The following is a 23355-nucleotide window of genomic DNA, read 5'->3' on the forward strand; positions in this document are numbered from 1 at the left end:
AAACGAGCTAAACATCATAGAACAAATATCAGATCTCTGGGATGTTCCACCAGAGACTTCCATCTGAATTGACATAAAACCAGTAATCATTGCTCTTTTGGTCCAGCTACTCAACTAGTCTGAATCTATCTAATTATACTGTCATCTATCCCATGTCTATGTATCTTTTCCACAAATATAGAGACTTTATTAAATATTTTGCTCAAATCTAGATAAATAATATCTATATAATTTTCCTGATCTACCTGTTTAGGAATTCTATCAAAAAAAGGAAATATAGTTCTTCTGGCATAACATCTACTTTTGTTTAAGAACATTTTACTGTCTCAATATCTTTTATTTTTATATAATTTCTAAACATATCTATATGTATTGAACTGTTCTTTTTAAAAAGAAGATTAAAAGGAGCTATTGATAAATCAGCTAAACCATCAACCAAATCTTATATTCAATATTTTAAATCTATAAGTTTGAACCAATACTTGATATGAGTGGTGTCAAACATTTGGTCTAGAAACACACAATTGTAGCCCAAGCCAGATAAAATGTAATTGGGAAATATTTAACAAAATACATGAAAATAGAAAAACATAGATAGCAGCATGTTTAAAATTAAGTAAATACGTGGCCTGCAGGAATCATTATGTAGAAATTAGTGGACCTCATTTCTACTGGGGTTTAACATCACTGTCTTATAACATATACTGCAATAAACTCAAAATAGTTATATGACCAGAATAAAATATCACACCATTAATGATAATTAAAAGACAATGAGATTGGATAGTGTTCATAGCTATGCTTAGGAGGGACATTCTTAACCAAGCAAGATATAAAGGCAATAATAAAAGAAGTAATAGTTTCATTTGTATGAAATTGAAAAGATCTTGGATGAATAAAGTCAATGCAATAAGTGTTGCTTTGCTTCTACTATCTCTTATTGTCCTGAAGGGAGGGAAGAATTTTAATAGTTCAACATAGAGTCCATTCCAACTATAGCAAAGGGTGTGAATAGAAAAATATTGAGGGTTTTAAATAAAATGTTAGCAAATAAATTATAGCGATATGTCACAAAGATCATACATTATGACCAGGTTGGATTTATCTCAGAAATTCAGGGCTAGTTCAATATTAGGAAACCTATAAGCACAACTGACCATATCAATTATAAAAAGAATAAAAATCATATGATTATATCAGTAGATGTTGAAAAAGCTTTTGACAAAACATAATGCCCATCACTACTATAAAACATGGGAATAAATGAAACTTTTGTTAAAATCACAAATAGTACCTCTCTAAAACTAAGAATAAGAATTATCTCTGAGGATAAATTAGAACTAGAAGCTTTTCCAATTCAATAAAGGATGAAGTGAAGGTGTATTTTATCACTATTATTATTCAAGGTAGTACTAGAAGCGTTGGGTATAGCCGTAAGACAAGAAAAATAAATTGAAGGAGTAAGAATAGGTAAAGAAGAAACAAAATGATCACTTTTTGCAGATGATATGATGGAATACTTAGAGAGCCCCAAAGAATCAACTAAAAATACTGATTAAAACAATGAACAACTTAAAGAAAGTTAAAAGATATAAAAAGAACCCACACATCATCAGCAATTTTATATTCTAGACAAAGTCTAGCAGGAAGAGATAGAAGGAAAAATTCCATTTAAATACAGACAATATAAAAAATATATGGGAGTCTACTTGCTAAAACTTACATAGGAATTGTATGAACACAATTTAAAATATTCTTTACACAAATAAAGACAGACCTAAACAACTGGAGAAATATTCAATGCCCATGGGTAGGCAGAGCCAATATAATAAAAATGGCAATACTACCTAAATGAATTTATTTATTTGATGTCATATGAATCAAACTACTGAAGAATTATTTTCTGAAACTAGAGAAAGTAATGATAAATTTTGTCTGAAGGAACAAAAGATCAAGAATAGTAAGGGAATCAATAAAAAAAGTGAAGAAAGGCAATCTAGCACTACAAAATCTTAAACTATTATACAAAGTGATCACCAGTAAAAATCATGTGGCACAGGATAAGAAATGGAATGGTTAATCCAGGAAATAGATTAGGTATACAGTATATGGAAATAAATTACTACAGTAACCTAGTATTTGATAAACTCAAAGACCTCAGATATTGAGGTAAGAACTCATTATTTGATGAAAACTAGAAAGCAATCTGACAGAAAGTAGGCATAAATGAACATGTCATACCATATCTCAAATTGGGTACATGATTTAGATATAAAGGATGATATCTTAAGCAAATTTAGGGGAACATGGAAAAAGTTATCTACCAGATCTACATTAAATTGAAAAATTAAGTTAAATTTAAAAAGCTTTGCACAAATAAAAATTAATTCAGTCAATATTAGAAGGAAAGTAGGAAACTAGGGATTTTTTTTTTTTACAACAGGCTTTTTTTTCTGATAGGGTCTCATTTCTCAAATATAGAGGAAACAAATTTATAAAAAAAATAAGAGCCATTCCCCATTGATAAATGGTCAAAGGCTATAAAAAGTCAATTTTCAAAAGAAGAAATCTAAGCTATCAAGAGTCATATGAAAAAATGTTCTAAATCATTATTAATTGAAGAAATGCAAATTAAAACAACTCTAACGTAACACCTCACACCCACTGGATTCACTAATATGATAGAAAAGAAAAAGACAAATGCAGGAAGGAATGTTTAAAAATAGATACATTGTGCAATTGGTAGAGCTGTGAACTGGTCCAGCCACTTGGGAGAACAATTTGAAACTATGCCTAAAGGGCTACAAAACTGTGCATACTATAGACTCAGAAATACCACTTCTATGTCTCTGTAGCCCCCAAAGACCAAAAAGGTAGTAGAAGGGGCACTCACAAGTATAAAAATGTTTATAGCAGCTCTTTTGTGGTTGCAAAGCATAGGAAACTGAGGGTGTACCCATCAACTGGGGAATGGCTGAACAAATTGTGGTACATGATTATGATGGAATGCTATTATACTATTAATATGTTAAAGAGAATGGTTTAAGAAAAACCTGGGAAGACTTAGATGAATTGATACAAAGTGAAATGAGCAGAACTAGAACTTTGTACACCATAACAGCACTATTGTAATGACCATCAACTATGAAAGACTCAGCTGCTTTTATCAAGGCAGTGATCCAAGACAATTCCAAAGGATTCATGAAAAAAAAAATGTGTCTATCCCTAGAGAGACAACTAATAACTCTGAATGAATATTGGAGCATTTTTTCCTTTATTTATTGTTCTTGCTCTTTTCCCCCTCATAATGTGTCTAATGTGGAAATATTTTCCATGACTTTATATGTATAATGGATACTGTATTTTTTGCCTTAATGAATGGGGGAAGGGAGAAGGGAGAGAGCAAATTTGGAACTGAAAATAAAAATTGAAAAGTAAAATAATAAAAAGTTAGGAAAAAGTAAAAAAGAAACACATTTAGTGTGGAAGAGAGAACAAGAATAGAAGTGAATGTTTGGAAGGTAAGTCTGACTGGAATATAGAGCTTGGGAAATGAAGCAGTGTAATAAAAGTCAAGAAAGGGAGATTGGGGATGTCTTGAATGACAAGATAATGACATTATACTTCACTTAGAAACGGAACCATTTTGTGAGCAGAGGAGAAACAGTTATCAATGTGAAGAATGTGTAAGCGAGAAAAAGTTGCAGAAAAGCAAAGTTAGGCAGCTATTAAGGTTGTACAGTACTTAGTAAATATATTTTGTGGATTTGTAAACAATGTTAATAAAAATTATTTTAATAGTACCAATTTCACACAGATAACCCTAAATGCTCCTTTTTATATTTCTTCCTGAAGAGTTTTCTTTCCATTCTTCAACAACTCTCTGGGATAATTTTCTGTGATAGTTGACCTGCTCTATTTGCTTCTTCATTTTCCACCATTTATCGTCTCTTCATAGTAAATAGATTGTGACTTTAGCTTTCTAACTACTTTTTAATGGGCTCAGGGATTCCATAATACATTCACAGTTGTTACACAACTAACATAATCTTCCATATAACCTATCCTATACAGGATCAATAAGCCTAGATGAATTTTCTGAAAAAATATTTCCTTTTTTCTCCAAAATTGATTGAGACCTCAGAGTGTGATGCAGTGGGAAAGACAGTCGGATTTGGTATTAGAGGGGTTAGATTGAATTGTGGCTCTGCAACTTACTACCTGTGTTAGTTACCTAGGAACTCATTTAATGTCTTTGAGGCTGAGTTTTCTCTCAAATGAAATGGTTGGGTTAAATGACACTTTAGACCCCTTCCAGTTCTTGATTGATAGACTGAAGGAGTCGTGACGGTTTTATGTTTACATTCACATCTTCATAACAATAAAAAAGTGCCTCTTGTGCTTCATTTTTTTTTAGTGGAAGAGTTTGCTACACTGGATCTAAATACCCAGATCTCCTGATCAGGGAACTTTTTAATGTACCTCTGTGTTGTGAGTGCCTTTCTTTGGATTTTTCCAAAGGAAATAAATAAAGTCCTATCATCTATCCTCCCTCCCTCCCTTCTTTCCACCTACCCCTCTTTGAAGGGGGAAGGATCTAGTCCATAACTTTTGCAGTTCAACCTCTTCTGGTACAAGTGACTATTCTAATGGGCAAACCTTGTGACCACTCTTTCTCCAGGCTGCAAAATTGCTAAGGAGTTTGAGAACCTCCTTTTCGTCCCAGTTATTGTCTGCCACCTCATAGCGTCATAGCGTAGTCTTAGAAACCCTGTTGCTCCTGGTGATAACCCTTAGTGCTTCTTCACTGAGGATGTTCTGAACAAGGTGATCAGCAAGCCCTTTCCTAATTACTATATTTCATAATCTTGACAGGGCGCACTCTGTTGGAAAAGCTGTTTAGCCAGCAAGAGAACGCACCACCAGAAGAAGCGGAGAAATTTTGTTCTCGGATTATTGCGATGGGTCTCCTACTTCCTTTCAGCGACTGCTTCAGGGAGCAGTGTAACCAGAGTGCCCAGCAAAGCTCAGCTCCATTTGATGTAAGTCATGGAATATATCCGTGCTTGTATTCCAGGCTGCAGGAATGGTATCTTTGATCTGTAATACTCTCTAATCACCCTGTATACTCTGAAATAGAACACCATACATGCTGCCCCTCCCCATTGACTCTCAGTAGGTTTTCTCGAATGAACTCGGTGTGTTCCAGGTTTTCACATTTTTTTCACCTGTGTGGTTGCTTTTAATCTGTCAAACTTCCTTGGCTTAGCAGACAGTTATAGTGACTATTTTCTAGCCTGCGTCTCAATCGCTGATGAGTGTATTGTCCAGATAAATCATCTTTCCTGGCTTTGCAGATACTTAGATACACGTTCTTCCGGCTGCATATTAGCATATTATATCCTTCCCATGATTCAGCGGATGCCATTCCACAGGGTACGAGTGTTGTTCCCATTGGACCGGGGTTTCCACGAACCCTTGAATACTACATCAATACATTTCATAACTCATTTATGTATTTAGATAATCACATGAAGAAGCTTCATTGTAGTTCCCTACCCACTGCTGATCAAGACAGTTAATGCCCTAGGAAAGCAATTCAAAAGGCATAGTCATCATTATTGATAACATCAGCACACCGGGATTATTTTAAAGAAAAAAATATCCCCCATCTTTCTTAAGGTATGTGGTTTGTACACAGTATTGGGCTTCAGTGGGATCAGATTTGAGAACAGATGTATAAGAATTCCTGTCAGAAAGGGGCTATTGGATAATTGACTCAGCTGGATATGGCTCTGTGCTAGAAAGGATAAAAATCATGGCATTAATTTCATATTTAGTTCCAAGACCATCTGACCCACTAACTTGGGTGTCTCAAAGGTGGGTATGCTTTTTGTTGGTAGTAATGAGTTTTAGAAAGAAATGTGTAGTTCTTGAAGGGAAAAATGTTATGGAATAAGAGGAAATGTTTTTGTTTCTTTTTTCCTTTCTGTGGGCCACAGAAATCCTTGTTCTTGCTCAATTTCTGTTCAGAACTTACACTAAAATGGGTCAGTGGCTGAACAGGCTATTTTGTCACCTTCTGGCTACTTTCCTTCTGAGCAAAATTTCCCTAGGATGTTCAGTAACTTGTGAAGCCTTCTTCTCAAGGCTTTTCTTTTGTCTGTCTTCAAAGCTTGTAAGTGTTCTTTTTGTGTAAGGACATGTCAGCTGACCACTGCTGGCAGGGTTTGTTCAGCACCATAAAAATAGTTCCCCTCGCCTATAGGAGCAATTGGATAAGTCTGAGCCTTTCCTCTCTGTCTCCTCTGACAGAGGTGTGAGTCATCGTGGAGACGGAACTTGAGGAGCATAATAAGCAGGGTGAAGACAGTCTTTATTTCCTCTCCCTCAGAGTTTTGAAGCTTTTAAAGCCAATCACTAAAAGAAATCAGATCTTGGCAAGTCAGAAGAGACCTCTGATAAACACAAATGCAGAAAGCTGTTGTTTATAGCTCATGTTCAGCACCTGCCTTTGCTTGAATGCCTATTCCCAAGACAATTTATCCTCTTTAACGTAAAGCTCAGAAGCAAATAATCTGAAGGAACAGGGGGTGGGGTGGGAAAGAGGAGGTAACCAGAACAGAGTAACTGTCTCACATCTATTTCTTCTTTTAATTTATTTGCTGGAGGAGACAGCCTCCCCATCCCCCCCCACCCCCCCATGCTACCTCCCACCCAGCCACATATGTGCTAAGACTATTACAAATCAGACAGGCAGGAAAAGAACCCAGAATAGCAGGATCACAAAAACTCGAATAAGAGAGTATCCAGGAGGAGAAGAGTGGTCAACAGTGTCAAATGATGTATAGCAGGGGTCAAGAAGGATCTCTCTAAAATGTAATCTCTCCTTATCTACTGGTTCCTTCCCTGATGCCTACATGCAGTGCCCTCCCCACCCCAACCTTGAAAAGCATCTCACTGGACTATACCATCCCCTCAAACTATCAAGCAAGATCTCTCCTCCTTTAAAGAACCAAACCCCTAGAAAGAAAGAAAAAAGCTTTCTCTCCCTGTTGACCACCTTTGTCTCTTCTCACTCCTTTAATGACCTTTAGCAAACTGGTTTCCAATCTCATCACTCAAGTGAAATTGCTCTCTCCAAAGTTACCAGTGATCTCTTAATTGGCAAATGTGATGGTCTTTTCTCAGTCCTCATCTCTCTTGACCTCTCTGCAGCTTTTATACTGTTGATTGCCTTTGCCTCCCATGTGATCTCTGGATTTATGGGGTTTTATGACATTATTCTCCCTTGGTTCTCCTCATATTTCTTTGACCCTTACTTTTCAGTCTCCTTTGCTGGATCATCATAGATCTTGCACCCCCTAACTATGGATATACCGAAACAATCTGTCTTGTGCCATCTTCTCTGTTCACATTTCACAGTTTCATCCTGGGGTCTTTTCTCACCAGGGCCCCTCACTATGCTCCATTTGAATTTGTCGTAAGTTGATTTAAGGGTCTAGCTGTATGTAGCTGAAAATGTCAAAGTACCATGAAACTTCAATTTTGTTTCTTTTTAAAAAATTAACCATTTGAAAACCAAGAGAAAATCTGATGACCTTTGATTACTGGTATTGCTTAAACAATTCAGGTAAGAGATGATAAATTAGCAACATTAATGAATTTCTCATGTGAAATTGGAATTTTTCCCTATATGTATTTTAATTCAAATTGTACGTATGGGGATCAGTAGTATGTCTCAAGAGCAGAACATTACCCTTGGTAGTGCATCTTTTTCTTTGCATCCTTTGTTGTGCATTGTAGGTAAGCATCTGATAAGAATGTAAGCCTCTTGAAGGAAGAAACTCTTTCATTTCTGTCTTTGTTTCCCCAGTGCCTAGCAGATTACACAATAGGTGTTTAAATTTTTGCTACTTAACTGACAACTCTATTTCTAAAATTAGGTAGATTGATTCCATGTCAGATAATGAAAATTTTTTCTCTTTGAAATGGTTAAAGCCAAGTCAGTTGAAACATTAAAGTTGAAATAATTAAAGGCAAATTGAACTCTTTTTTAATATGCTACCCTTATATCTTCATTTTGGGTAAAAATCAGGGGATTTTGAAGAAATTAGAAGGCTCCCAATTACCCAGGATGGAAACCTGGTGTCATCTTTATTTCCTCATTCTTTATTATGCCTCTCATAAGCTATCTCTTTTCAGGTACTGTGGATTTTACCTTTATAACATATGCTATGTAACACTGACCCCTTTCTTTCTTCCTCTGCTACCACCCTGGTATAGGCCCTCATCTTACCTGGACTATTACAGTAGTCTGCTGCTTAGTCTCCTGTCTTCAGGTTTCTCCTGAAGTTCATCTCCCACTCAGTCATCAAATCAATTTTCCTAATCTGACCATATCACCCTTTCTACCTGACCCTTTTATCCAACAAACTCCAGTAACTATCACCTCCAGGGTAAAATATAAAATCCTTTCCTTGACATTCACAGCCTGCAAGCCCTCCACCCCCTACCTTCCTGGTCTTATATTTTACTGATGACCTTCTATTGTATGATCCAGTGAAACTGACCTCCTCCTAGTTCTTACAACATGAAACTACATCTCCTGACTCCAGACATTTTCGCTAGCTATCTCTCATGCCTGCAATTCTTTCCCTCCTCTTCTCTGCTTCTTGACTTCCTTCATATCCTAGCTAAAATCTCATCTTCTACAAGAAGCTTTTGTTGATCCCCCTTCATACTAGTGCCTTCCCTCTATGATTATGAACATTTTATCTTGTATTTATCTTGTTCTGCTTAGCTATTTGCATGTTGTACCCCTCACCTAACTATGAGTTCCTTTAGAGCAAGCATAATCCTTTGCCTTTCTTCATACTCTGAGTGTTTGCACATACTGGATAACTTAATAAGTACTTATTGACTGTTGATTGTTGTTGGCTTATAGAAATTTTAAGCAGAAAGGGAATTTAGGGAACTTTTAACAAATATGTGGGTTCAGAGAAGGAAAATAATGTGAAAATTCTGAAGAAATAATAGTAGCTATGGAAATTGGCCTTCCAGGAAAATTTGGAAAAGAGGAATAACATAAAAATGTTGATGAAAGCTTATTTTTTAAAGTGAATTTCAGTTATTGTCTTAGAATAGAGCAGTGAGCTTGGAAAACAAAGGGGCAGTCACACTGATTCATTCTTGTTTTTCAGTGTTGACATCAAATACTGGAAATGCATCAACAGTTAGCATAGTTCCTAGCCTACAGCATGCTTTCAATGAATATTTGTTGATTGATTGATTGATTTAAAAAAAGAGAAAGCTGGATAAAATCCAGCTGAATAGAATTATGAAATGAGAGCTAGCACTCAAAGAAATTGAATAAAAAGGCTAGCTCTGATGCTGATGCTCCAAATCAACAGAGGAAGCTAAGTCAGGATAGATGCTACGGGGCTGTACCTCGATTTAGTGAAGTGCCTGTTAGGAAAACAGTTTTGATCTAAGATTGGAGAAGATGCACCTTCTCTCAAACAGAAGAAGACAAGTTCCTTCCTGAACATCTACAATATCCCTGAGAAGTTGTCATCCAGTATGTTTGAAGGCTTCTCAAGTCATGGTAAGCCCACTCCCAAGGATGTACATTGTACTTTTTCTCAAGTCCTCTAGTTAAAGGAATTTTTCCCTACATCAAGTTTGAAATTTACATTGTAACTTTCATTTGTTGCTCCTGCTCCCTAGGTTGAAATAAAACAAATTCCTTTCCCCCATGACAGCCTAGTAATGAAGGACAGTGACTCCTAAGTTGGGGTTAGACCCTTGGAAGAGAGTGATTAATGTCAAAATTAAGCTAGGTGGGTAACATCAGATTATGGTTTCATAACTTCTCATGAAAATATTTACTTTGGATCTCAAAGGTCTTTCTCAGTGTAACACTATTAGTTGCAGAACGGGAAAAACTTTGTGAGTACGCTGTGCTGTTCCAGAGGAGAGGGGGTTGGGAGGAGAGAGAGGGAGAGGGACGGAAAAAGCAGAAAAAGGAAAGAGGAAAGCAAGGCTGTGATCCCTTGAGTAAAGCAGAAAGTTTTCTAAAACAAACTGTAACAGAAACTGTCTTCAGTAGGAAAAGTGGTAGGGCCTATGTTCTACAACAGTGTGTCCAGGGGGCCAATACTGCTATTTGGTCTCATCCAATCTGGAGTGGTCCAGATAGGGTGTGTGATAAAACAACAGGACATAATAATTTCTAGAATCCTTTGTTCCTCAATCATGATATTATAAATGAGGGTTGATCATGCCCAGGATAAACCATGGGTCCACTGTAGCATAACTGAGTCATTTTAATTGTTTTCCCCTTATTTTGCATTATCAGGAAATATCTCCTCTCTGAGTTCATGTAGTAGGTTTACTCCTGCCAAAATATATTTGCCACAATGCATAAATTATAGGGGTGAAAACCTAGGTTTAATTTTTATGCTCAGACATAGGCTCAGACCTCAGAGAAAACCTAAACTCCTTACAATCTCACAAGCCCTCTTATAGGCAAAATTATGTCAGAGTGATAGAGAGGTAATTCTTTTACTTTTTGAAATCTTATACATTCCTCTTAGGCCATAAAATGTTAAAGAAAAGGTAGAACCATAATCCCTTACTTGCTTCAGGGTCATAGAAGTTGAACAAATTTAGTTAAATGGAGTGGTAATCTCATACATCCCCTAAGGAAACTCTATAGTGCCGTGTGTGTGCGCGTACACACACACACACACACACACACACACACACACACACACATACATATACATATAGATCAAACAAACTCTATAGGTAAACCACGGCAGTCAGGTTACAGATTAAACTACTTTTACAGAGTTCCCAAAATGGTTGCTTGAGGGGGAAGATTTACATTTCACCAACGAGTCAGGGACAATTAAGAGTTTTCCTCTGACTTTTTGTCTAAGGAATTTTAAGGCTCCAAGTAAATTTTCAAGTTTTGGTCAAGTAAGGTTAATATTAACCAAAAGTTGCAGGAGGAATAAGAGGAAATCAAAGATGCTCATTACACCATCCTTTGACAAAACAACAAATTCCTTAGGAAGAGCCATAGAGAATTGTAAGTCCTCTGGAGATTGGTGTTTTGAGAAGATTTCTGCCCTGGAGATTAGAGAAATGCTCTCAGTTTTGTTTTTTTTCCTCCTCTCAAAGGATGTTGCTACTTTTGGAATTCTCAGGGGTTATACACTAACAAGCTTATCTGATGAAAGGTGTTTTAGATGAAGGGATTTGTTTTCTGTATTGCCCATTAAGCCTTTGGTCACGTGTGTGTGTGTGTGTGTGTGTGTGTGTGTGTGTGTGTGTGTGTGTGTGTGTGTGTGTGTGTGTGTAAGTGCAAGTGCTTAGCTGAGAAAAATTTAATTGGTTTCCAGGCAGTTAACAGAATTGCCTAGAAATGCTATTCAGTAAAGTTAATTCCACATTTTGGTACTTACAAGATTTTCTCCCTCCTCCCCCCTTTCTTCCATCGTGTTCTCATTAGAAGGAAATGAGATGTGAAATGCCTTTATTTTTCATTCAAGAAGATCTAAAAATTTTACCTTTTAAGATGTGTTTTAAATACTTTCCTCTAACATTTTATCATCTTTCATTTGTATGCTTAAAAAATAAACTGGCTTTGTTCTCCTTTTCTCTTTGTCCCCCTTTCACTGTTATGAATGAGTTTCCCTGAAATCTTTCACTGAATGGAAAAGATTAATTAGAACACATTCTAAGTCATAGAAAAGAGGGTTTAGAATAAAATTCCATAAAGCAAGGTGATTTGCATGTGACTCTAGAAAACCTTTTCCTATTTGCATGAAATAGCTAGGTATTAATTTATGTACATTTTGTACAACGTCTGTGTACATTTGTGACAGTGTTTTACCTACCAGTGTTGTGTTTACCAGGGATTTTTAACCTGATTTTATATATATATATATATATATATACATATATATATATATATACAAAATGTCTTATATATGTGTAACATGGGACAAATATCCATTGGTTTTTTGTTGACGTCTACTTTGCTACTGCACCCTAAGTGCCATTGGATCTCTTTACATGCCCCGCTCAAAACTTTCTTTGTATGCTTCACTTCCACCTTTAGTATGTGACCTTCTTGAGAGTAGGAACCACTTTGCTTTTCAATTTGCATCTGCAGGGATTAGAACAGTGCTTGGCACACAGTAAATATTTAATAAATACTTTGTCATTCATTCATTATCTGGTTACGGAATTGTGTTCCTGATGCAAAATATCTTTTGTATTTACCATTTTTTCTGTCACCGTTTTTATATTTCTCATCCCTTGGTGTCAGAATTTAGGAGTGGACTGGGCTAAGAAAGTGATGGAAAAGGACATTAGTAATGGGTACATCCATAGGGCACTGATAGAAGTCCAGCAAATATAACATTTTGTGCCAAATTTTAAGACAAATACAACCAGTTAGCCTTCGTTTAGAGATACATTTTTTCAGTCTCTCAAATCAATTCAAGTTCCATGTGGTGCCCTCTGCTGGTGACTTCAAATTTTGACTTTCCTTAATAAGTAATTTCCAAGTACTCTATTAACTGGGTTGAGAAAAATCTCAGCAAATAGTATTTCATTTATAAATGAAATTTGATAATTTCATAATATTAAATTTCTTACCATTAAATTAATTAAAAAAACAAATGCAACTTTTTAGTCATTGGAAAGGAAATAGTATTGTTGATATTTTATTGTTTGTATGTGTACACACACAAAACTCATTTTTATTACCTGTAAGATACACATTATATAAGAGAATGCTTTCTATATTATTTTTATGTATGAAATATATAACAAAATAAAGTTGATTTGTAAGTTATTTTAAAAAATGCAGTTATTTTCTTTATCAGAAAGGAAATAGTATTGCTAATATTCTTTATATATGGTATATGTCATTAAATTTTATATAAAATGTAAATATTACATAATATATGACTTATATTATATTTTATTTTTGCCATATGTAATGCATAATTAAACATAACTGATCTGTTACATATAACTATTATGTTATAAATATATTATTTTATCCTTTGTTGTATATAACTCAAATTTTATATATTATGTATAACAAGGAATATCAGTTCTAAATTTTGATAGCTAGCTATAAAATAGATAGCTAGATTACTATCTATGAAAACAGAGGAATGCTGATGTAGTCAAGGTCCTCATTGCATGATCTATCTAGATTTATATAATGACTTGTGTTGGCATAGCACTGCAACTGGATAAAGGTGTTTGCCAGGATTCTTATATCACAGAGCCTTCTTAAATGGTGTTTTTAGAATTTAATTTTTGCCTCTAAATTATTCTGGAACTAAAATAATTTCAAAATTTCAGACAAAAACTGACAAATGCTCTTTCTATTAAATTACTTCCGAGTCAGTATTACTGAAAATGTGTTATTTGTGATGCAGTCCAGCATAGTTTGAAAGAGCACTGTACTTGGAGTCACAAGATATGAGGTTAGACATCATCTCACATTGCTAGTTGTGTGACTATTGGCAAGTTACTTGAGCATCACTTTCCTCCTGAAATTAATAATTATAATAACAATATATTTACTAACTACCTTGAAGGATTGGGTTGGTCAAAATACTTTGTAAGTCTGAAAGTACCATATAAACCTTAGTTATTATACATATTGGTTTTTATGTTAATTATGCACACGTATATCAGAATGGAAAGATTACTTGACGTAAAGCATATATTTTTTTAAAGTGTTAAGGACCAAACGTGGTTGTCCTGACTATTGAGAACTTTTTATAATGGATCTATTTCTGGTTAAAGTACTTTAGCTTTACAGTTCCCAACTTTGGTAATGATTTTGGTAATAGATATAACTCTCAGCCACTTATTATGATTATTTACTGATATTACTAACACCTAATGCTCACTTCCTCAGGAAACGTCAGGCTTCCATTTAGCACCAACGAAATACAGAAAAGCAGCATCGGTCGAAAAAAGCAATCTATTAATTGAGACTACAAAATAGCCTCAAAGCTAATAGAAAGTTCACGTGTGATTTCTGTGGAAGGAGAAGCCATTGGAAAAGATTCAGAGCGCACATGAATAAGCATAGTAGGGGAAGGGCTAAGAACCTGTGCACCAGTATATATTATCATCACACTAATTCAAATGAAATTCAGCTACCTCTCAATTTAGCCTTGTAGGAAACTGGACTGAGATTTTTTTTTTAAAGCCCGTTCTAAGTTTTCATTGGTTATGAGTGAGAAGGGGCTATTTTGGGCAAAAATCCAGATACAGGTGAAAAATAATTTGTTGGTATGTGTTCGGATAAGGTGGGTCAGCACTTAGTTGATGTAAAGAGTCTTCTTAATTATGATCACATTTACATTTTTGCCAAATACATACATACATACATATATATATATATATATATATATGTATGTGTACATATATATATTTAAGATTGAGGTGATTTGGCGGCTGTGCGCGCGTATGTTTGCGAATGAAGTTGAGGTTGTGTGCTGCGCGCCAGGAGTGAAAAGAATGGACAGAGTAGTCAGTTTCTGTCACTTAGGAGGCAGAGGGGGTTTCCGACATAGAATTTTATCATCTTTTGGTTCTGAGTTCTGTATTCTGGTTCCATTCCTTTGGTGACGCCCAGAGCTGTTCCTTCTCCATACTTTCTCTTCTCTCCTCTTCCCCTTTCCCCATTCCCTTTCCCTTTCCCCCCCCTCCCCTTTCCTCCCTTCCCCCTCCCCCCAGTTTACTTTTCCCTTCTTTCTCTGTCTCCCTCTTTCCTCCCTCCTTTCCCATTCTTTCTTCCCAGTCTCTTCCTTTCCTCTCCAGAAGAGGAGCAGCACAGGTCACCATCTCACGCTATCATGTCTTCCCCTGCCGGCTCTCCTCAAACAGCCAAGAAGCTGCCCAAACATGATGGAGTCTCCAAGGAAAGAGCCCACGCACTTCCCTGCCAGAACCCTTCTTCCAATCCATTACCATTTCCATCTACACATGAATCACAATCTCAAAACTGTATTCTTCCTTCTGGACACCACTCCCCAGGGTCTGATAAAGGAATCTCCCTGCTTTTGGATGGCGTTGATTATAATTCTAATGACCACATTGTTCGATCTCAAAGTGCTGTGACTCTTGTATCTCATCCTAGCAATAGGAACACTCAAGTAGAATCCCAGGAGGTAGACAACAAGGGCTCTACTGTCCGTGGCAGGGTACAGCGGGCCTCAGGATCTTTCTTAAGCCTGACTGCATCTTCAAGTCATTTACATAACAGTGTGTCTCAATTATATTCTTTGTTAGGCCATCACTACAGTGGTCCAATTGGGTATTCCAGCAACTCTTCAACTGCTTCTCCAGGATTTTCCCCTCCTCCTGGCCATCGTGCCAGATCTCCTACTTCCAGTTCTGTGAGTCGAAGTGTTTCCTATCCCGTAGTAACTGCTAGTGACCCCTGTAGCACTGTGTTCACCTCACAGAGCACCCCAACTATTAAGCAAGTTAGAGATAATTTCTCTTCTGGACAAAACAACTGTCAGTTACCCACAACAGTCAGAGGAGGGACCTCTTCGATACTGTCTCATGACTTTAATTCTAAGGCAGTCAGTAAATCAGCCAAAGATAATCCTAGATGAGACTATACAGGATTCCTGATTATGGCAGTTAACCCAACTAAGACCTCTGCAAACTGTTCAGTCTGTTCTGTAAAATAAAATATTCAGCTTCCTCAGCCCAGTCTAGAAGTTTCCATGATTTCCTCCAGAAGCCTTTTTTAGCAAGAATACAACCTGTCTGCAAGAACACCATTGGAGCCTGTGACCTCAATTATCATCTTCAGAGCTATCTGCTGCTTCTCACCTCTTCCAACACTTGCAACGTTTTTATGTTCAGATTTTAGGATGCCCCAAGAGGAGCAAAAGCTCCCAGTGATACGTTTGGAATGTTGGATTGACTCATAAAAATCTTCAAAGAAGATTAACCTTCAAAATGACATTTTGGATAGAATAAAGTGGTATTCCCCTGCTGCTGGTCCATGGCAAAATTTTACTCCTCATAACTCGTAATTTTTAAAATCTACACCTATATAAACATCTCTTCTTGCTCCTCCTAGAAATTTGGGGTTCAGAATTGGAAAGAAACTAAGATATCTAATCTAATCCTTCATTTTACATATAGATGAGTAAACTGAAGCCCAGGGTCCCACAGGAAGGAAGTGCTGGAGCTTACATTCGAGCCTAAATTCTTCCTCTCCGGATTCCTTTGTCTTTCCTTTGTACTATATTACTGTGTTCTGTCCCCTCCCTCCTTCTTGTTTTCCTACCTCATAATCATCTGCTTCTAGAGTCCTCTGGAATAGAAGTGTGGGAGGACAGAAAAGTTCCTAATAGGGAATTTAGATATTTCACCTGGGCTAGGAAACACTGAAATAAAACAATTTATATGTAGTAAGGAATGAAAAAAGCATTTTATCCATTCTTGAAAATTTATTGCACAAATAACATTTGTGGTTTTCACCAGAGAGATGAAAATCTTATTCATTTCTCAGCAAAGGAAAAGTATGCTTTACTTTACATTGACATAATGTCACATACTTGTATAGAGTCTCACTGGACTCCACAAACACAGCTAGCTACTACTTTGATAAAAAAAAAAAAGCTACAATGGTAATAGTTTATATTTCTCTAAGTATACAATGAGAGAGGTAGATTAAGTGAGTTGCAAGGTGACTTCCAAACCTAACATTCTATATTTAAAAAAAAAAATAGTAATTGCTGTGTGAATAAAAATAATATGCCTGAATTAAGCAAATGTATATGAATTAATAAAAATTGCCATTTAGTTGCATTTTACGGTTTCTAAAACATGTACATACATAATTGCATTTCATAACAGCACTTCAAAGTGGGTGTTACAGATCTCCATTTTACAGATGTAAAAACCAAGCATCAGCTTAAATGACAAGTTCATGGTCACATAGCTATTAACTTTCAGAGGGTGGATTCAAACTCTATTTTAGAGCTTTTTTCAGTTGTTTCTCACAAGTTTGTGGATAATGTTTTCATAAAATGGTAGGTAATTAAAAGGTACAATATGAAACTAATGATATAATTGGAACAATAAAATGACATTACACTAGTGAATTTGTTAATGATTTTCCCTTTTTACTGCATAAAATCAAATTTCATTTCTCTACTATGGGTCATCCACAGGTAAGCACTTCTTTCTGTATCTCTGCTATTTTCTTCTTAAGCTATGGTTTCCCTCAGTAACCCTCTTTTACCCTCTGATGAGTCAAATTCTTGACTTTTCATAAAGCAGTTAAGTGTTACCAGTTTAGACTTTGAAATTTCAAATGCTTGGTGTTTCCAGGAAGTTATATTTTTGAAGCAACCAATACATGGTATGCATCATCATAAAAGTCTCAATCTTTATTTTAGGTCCCTATTCCCCTCCCCTTTTCATGATACAAAGGACCTAACTACTGATTTTAATGTGTCCCCTTTTGATATGTGAATTTGGGCACCTTACTACATTGATGCACTTCTTGTGAGCAACAGGAATCATAAAGAATCGTTAACATAATTTTTTTTTAATGAAACTCTAGCTTTGAAAGTTTTTTTAACCAATAGACTCTTTTCTGTGATACCTGTCAGAATCTAATTAATAGATTGAATAGCAATGTAATATTATCAAATAATGTACAGAATCATCTTTTTAGTGACAACAGAAGGACCAATAGCTCACTCAAAAGGTTTCCTTCATATTTATATGCTGTATATTATAAAGCAAAGATTTGCCAATATATCAGTAACAAGTTGAAAAAAGGGAGAGTCCTCTATTTAAATATTTTTGACCCTAAAGAAGTTCTTTTCATTACTTTGTCAGGTGTCATCTGCCATCTTGAAAATGAGATGTCTAGGACTGTCTTCTACATTTGGGTAGTAAGGTGTAACACTAAGATAGGTATCTGTTATACTTGATTTCTATTGCAAACTTAAGTAAATACATGTAGTTATTCCAAAATTATGTGTGTCCAGTCTCTTAGTAGATATGATTATCACAAAAGAATTGTCTTCTGTCATCAAGAAAATCACAGTTTTGTTGGGAGAGATGATCTAGTGTTGTGGTTTGATGACAGTGGTTAAATTCCTTGAACTTCCAAAATAGAGTGCTTCAATCCTTTTAGAAAAGGTAACTTAACTCAGAGATTAAGTTGTTCCCTGACTACCTGCACCCCACCTCCAAGCAATTAAAGCCTGCTTCCCTTTTGCCTGTATTACTTGATACACAGATTGAGTCAAGGGTTGCATGTTTACATTTGATCCAGAGTAGGGCAAAGTAGCATAGTTCAAGTCCTATTACTTAATATGTACCTGCATTTTCATACATACATACATACATACACACATATATACATATAAATGTAAAATGTATACACATACAAAATATCCTGATAAAGAAAGGGCTAGCTCAAATGTAAACTAAGAGCAGAGTATGAGGAAAGACAGAGAGAAGGAAGAGGTCAGGACAAAAAATAGGGAATGGTGAACTATCCAGATAGGCTGCAGTATAGGGCAATGAAAGGGATTCAAGTCAGAGAATACTGGAAAAATGAAGTTGTATTCAAGTAAAACAGGAGATTATGATGGAGATGGAGATTTTTTTAATACTTGCATAATCTTGTAGACATAGACTTGTAGAATATCTACAAGGATACTGTTGTAATTTATAACTGTTTATCATATCACTTCATAAATGGCTCCCAGGCTCCATCAGTAGAAAAATTTACTACCCATTAAATAGCTCCATATGACCCTTCCTTTTTTTTTATATGCATGTTTATTTATTTCATTAAATATTTCCCAAGGACATTAAAAATTTTTAACATTTAAAAAAAATTTTGAGTTCCAAATTCTCTCCCTCCCTCCTGTCTCTTCCCTACCTGTTGAGAAGGCAAATGATATGATATCAATTACAGATATGAAATAATGCAAAACATAGTTCCATATTAGCCTTGTTGCAAAAAGAAAAGACATGTAAAAACCTTAAAAATTAAAAGAACCAATTATGTTTCAATGTTTACTCAGTTTCACCAGTTCTCCCTCTGGAGGTAGATAGCATTTTTTATCATGGGTCCTTTGGGATTGTCTTGGATCATTGTCTTGATCATAGCTGAGTCTTTCACAGTTGATCATCATTACATATTCCTATGTACAATATTCTCCTGGTTCTTCTCACCTCACTTTGTATCAGTTCATTGAAAACTTCTCAGGTTTTTCTGAAGCCATTCTGCTCATCATTCTTTTAAATAACACAATGGTATTCCATCGCAATCATATATTGCAACTTGTTCAGTCATTCCTCAATTGATGGACATCTCAATTTCCACTTCTTTGCCACTGCCAAAAGAGTTACTATGACTATTTTTATACAAATGGATCCTTTTCATTTTTCTTTGATCTCTTTGGTATTCAGACCCAGTAGTGGTATTTCTGGGTTAAAGGGTAAAGGGCATAGTTCCAAATTTGAATCCTGGTTTTGAATAAGCTGGAGTTTCCCTCCATCCTTCCCTCCTTTCAACATACACACAAAGTATAATGGGTAATGATTGAGGAGTTTTATAAATGCCACAAAAGCTTCGTAGAAGCCTAATGGGAGAGAGAAAAGTTTCTCTGAGTTGTCAGCAGAAGAGAGTGTTTCAAAAGACCAAATGAAAGTCATTTGGTTAAAGTCCAAACCACTTCCGGTGTAGTCATAATTTGAAAGACTGAAATTTATTGATTACACTTCAAAAGGCCTCTGCAGAGCCTTACCCATGTACTCCTTGCTGCAATTGCAGAGGAAGAGTCTAAATTGCTCTGTGAAGTAATGCTGTGTCAGGAAACTGGCCTCTACAATAGTGTAGGAGTCTTCTGACAGCAGTTTTTAGAGAAGGTTTAGTAAGAGACCATAAACCTGCTTCATAGAAGGAGTTAGTTTTTTTCATGACACATCTACAAGGGGAAGAAATCAAACAGGCTAAATCACTAAGGACAGAGATACTGATTGGCTTTGAGATTGGTAAGAAGGAATGTAAACCTTTCTGTTGGTGTGGAGGCTTGTTACAATACAGAAAGAATGGGTCAAAAGCTACTATTAATGAAAGTCGAGCAAAATATTTTGATCAAGAAGATAGCCTTTATGCATTTCCAGTGAAACTAAAAATTTAGTATCTCTCTTTTTTTTTTTTTTTTAGATTACATAATCGTCTATAGCAAATTGAATTGCAACTATGGGAATGACCCATGATTTTTGTTTGGTAGCCTGCTAAGATAAGGGGTGTCTGAACTCAGTTCTTTTTTGTTTTCCCTTGTCTTCCAGTTCTGTTTCTTTGAAGCTGAATAAGTTCAAGATTCCATAGTATATAATGAGCATTCTTTGTTTTTGTTTTAAAACAAAGACAATCAGGTGAAAATTCAAAGGTACCAAGAATTTAAAATATGAACTCTAGAAATTTAAAATATTTAATCTTTTCTACTTGTGCAAGATTTTACAAGATTTGGAGTAAAGAAACTATCAGGTCAAGAGTAACTGGAAAATAATACTGATTTAATTTCATTTAATATTAATATTCTTTGGCAAATAATGCGATATTTGTTTACCTTTTTAAATAAGTCACAGTGACAAGTTGGAAAAAAGAAACTTTTCTGAAATCAACCCAAATATAAAATTTGTACTTTTAAAATGACAGTAAAGCTGTTTGGAAAAACTCTAAAAACTGTGGTAAGACTTCCACTGTCACTAGGGGCCAGTTTCCTGACATAGCATTACTTCATAGACCAGTTTAATTTTGTTTTTCATTTGTAATACTATATGTATCAGTTGTGACCATTTTGGAGGTTTTCTTGGCAAAGATAATGGAGTGGTTTGCCATTTCCTTCTCCAGCTCATTTTACAAATGAGAAAACTGAGGCAGATGGGGTTAAATGACTTACCTAGGGTCACACAGTAAGTTTCTGAGGCAGAATTGAACTCAGCTGCTGAAGTGGGAGGGGAGGGAGTAGTTAACTTCATTCAGTTAATGTTTTCTTAGTCATCTTTTTTTGCTTGGTCTGTAATGCTGCCTGTGATGGGGCTGAAATGCTAGTCACTGACAGAATAGTTTTTATTATATCTATGTTCTGCTATGCTCTAGCCTTCATCTTGGAGAAGAGAGCAATTAGCTTCCTTCTTGTCCAATTTAAGCAGCATAGCAGTGTATTCTGATCTAGTTGAAAAATTGCTTTTCTCAATGAGAAAAGTGAAATTCCTGTTTATGCTATATTCCTCTTCATATCTCTATCATGTCAAATCCTAGGTTGAATTGTAGACATTATGTTGACTTGTCAAAGACATTGAATAGAAAACATTATTTTTCCACTCATTTATCCCTTTTCCTTTTCAGGGAGCTTTAAAAAAGTTTCCTCTATGACTTTGTCATAATTAAAGTATTTATTTTTAAAATGTCAAGTAAATTAAGTATGAAGTGATCTCCCCTTCATTTGGTAAATTATTCTTTCTTCTACTTGACTCTTTTACTCTATAGGTTATATGATGTAGAAAGAAGCTTAGTTACACATTTAATACAACCAAAATAGCATTTAAGTTCTCAGGTAAGAACATAAAGGCATCTGTGTTGGGGGAAGGCCTGTAAGGTATTTAAGAAGAGCAGGCATTCTTTTTCTTGATATGATTGTAAGTCAATTAATATGTCTGGGTGTAGGTTAGAGAATTTATAGAATTCATTCCTACCATTGGTAATGTAAGGTAGATTATGCAGGTTGTCCTCTCTATTTTGCAGATTAGGAAAGAGTAGCTTGTAAGAGATGAAGTGAACTTGGAGGGAAGGGAGGAAATAATTTAAGTCAGATAGCAGATATATAGGAACAGCACCCCCGTTGTTCTGATGCTTTATTATATCAGTTCTTTCTCTTGTCCTTTACTTGATGTAGCTTGCAAGAGTGCTATCCAACCACCTTGGTTACTATGCCTTGTTGAGTATTAAACAGTTACCACTATGGGCCTCTTTTATCTCAGCTTTTAGCATATACAACTTTGTCCTAGGCCCCAAAGTCTTTACGCTTATTCTGATTCTTTTAACTTAAACTCTGGAATTGAAATATTAGAATGATTGAATCTAGATGCCTTAATAAATAGTGTCACTATTTTCCAAAATTTTTATTTGTGCCTTGTAAGAGTCATGCATATGACTAACAATTTATACTTTTGAACAGATTTAGCTTCTTCTTCATCTCCTTCTTCTTCGTCTTCTTCTTCTTCGTCTCCTTCTTCTTCTTCTCCTTCTACTTCTCCTCTTCTCCTTCTTCTCCTTTTCTTCTTCTTCTGTTCCTCCTTCTCCTCCTCCTTCTTTTCTCCTCCTTCTTTTCTTCTTCTTTTCTTCTTCTTTTCTTCTTCTTCTTTTCTTCTTCTCTTTCTTTTCTTCTTCTCCTTCTCCTCTTTCTCCTTCTTCTCCTTTTCTTCTTCTCTTCCTCCTTCTTCTCCTCCTCCTTCTCCTCTTTCTCCTTCTCCTCCTTCTTCTCTTTCTCCTCCTCCTCCTCCTTCTTCTCCTCTTTCTCCTTCTCCTCCTCCTTCTCCTCTTTCTCCTTCTCCCTCTTCCTCCTCCTCTTCTTCCTCCTCCTAACCAGCTCTTATAAGTCTACTTTCCTTTCCTTTCTATCTTTTCAACAAGAAGATCCAGGTTTGACTATTTAGAATGTCATCCTAGGATCATGGAATTGGAATAAAGAAGGACATTAGTGATCACTTATTTTCTAAGTGAGGATCCTGACCCTGAGTGGTAATAGAAGTGACCTGTTCACAGCAAGCCAAGCACCAGGGCCAAAATTCAAAATTAGCTCCTTTGATTCCCACTCTTGTGTTTTTTCTACTGTAGAATACTATTTCTTTGGCAAACTGAAGCTTTATGACTTATTATTTTATGCAGTAATAGAGCATTGTGGTATTTGATTGTATTTGCCCTTAAAATGTCATGGTTGCACTTCCATGACAAGATACTAACATTATTTCTTTCATTAGTGAAAAAAATGAAGTTTAATTATTTTAGAAAAAAGAAGTACCATTGGGATTTTATTTTTCTCTCTTTATTTTAAAATATTTTGCCATGGAGAGATAGAATTGTCTAATAGATAGAGAGTTAACTTTGAATATATATATAATAACAGCTAAAAGAAGATGACCCAAGAGTGATGGTGAAAATAAAAGCTCACATTTATATGATACTTCTAAGGTTTGCAAAGTGCTTTGAAATATTTCATGTTCACAACAACCCTGGGAGGC

At 35.6% G+C, this 23355-nt stretch overlaps 1 protein-coding gene across 1 annotated transcript in view; it reads left to right on the forward strand.

Moving 5' to 3' along the window:
* Positions 1 to 23355, forward strand: part of FMN2 (formin 2) — a 441094-nt gene that overhangs the window by 56701 nt on the left and 361038 nt on the right. The window contains exon 2 of the mRNA XM_072647566.1: positions 4876 to 5042. Within this exon, the coding sequence (XP_072503667.1) occupies positions 4876 to 5042 (167 nt within the window). The remainder of the gene's footprint in view (positions 1 to 4875; positions 5043 to 23355) is intronic.

Source organism: Notamacropus eugenii, chromosome 2 (assembly GCF_028372415.1).
Source record: "Notamacropus eugenii isolate mMacEug1 chromosome 2, mMacEug1.pri_v2, whole genome shotgun sequence".
In the NCBI taxonomy this organism is placed as follows: domain Eukaryota; kingdom Metazoa; phylum Chordata; class Mammalia; order Diprotodontia; family Macropodidae; genus Notamacropus; species Notamacropus eugenii.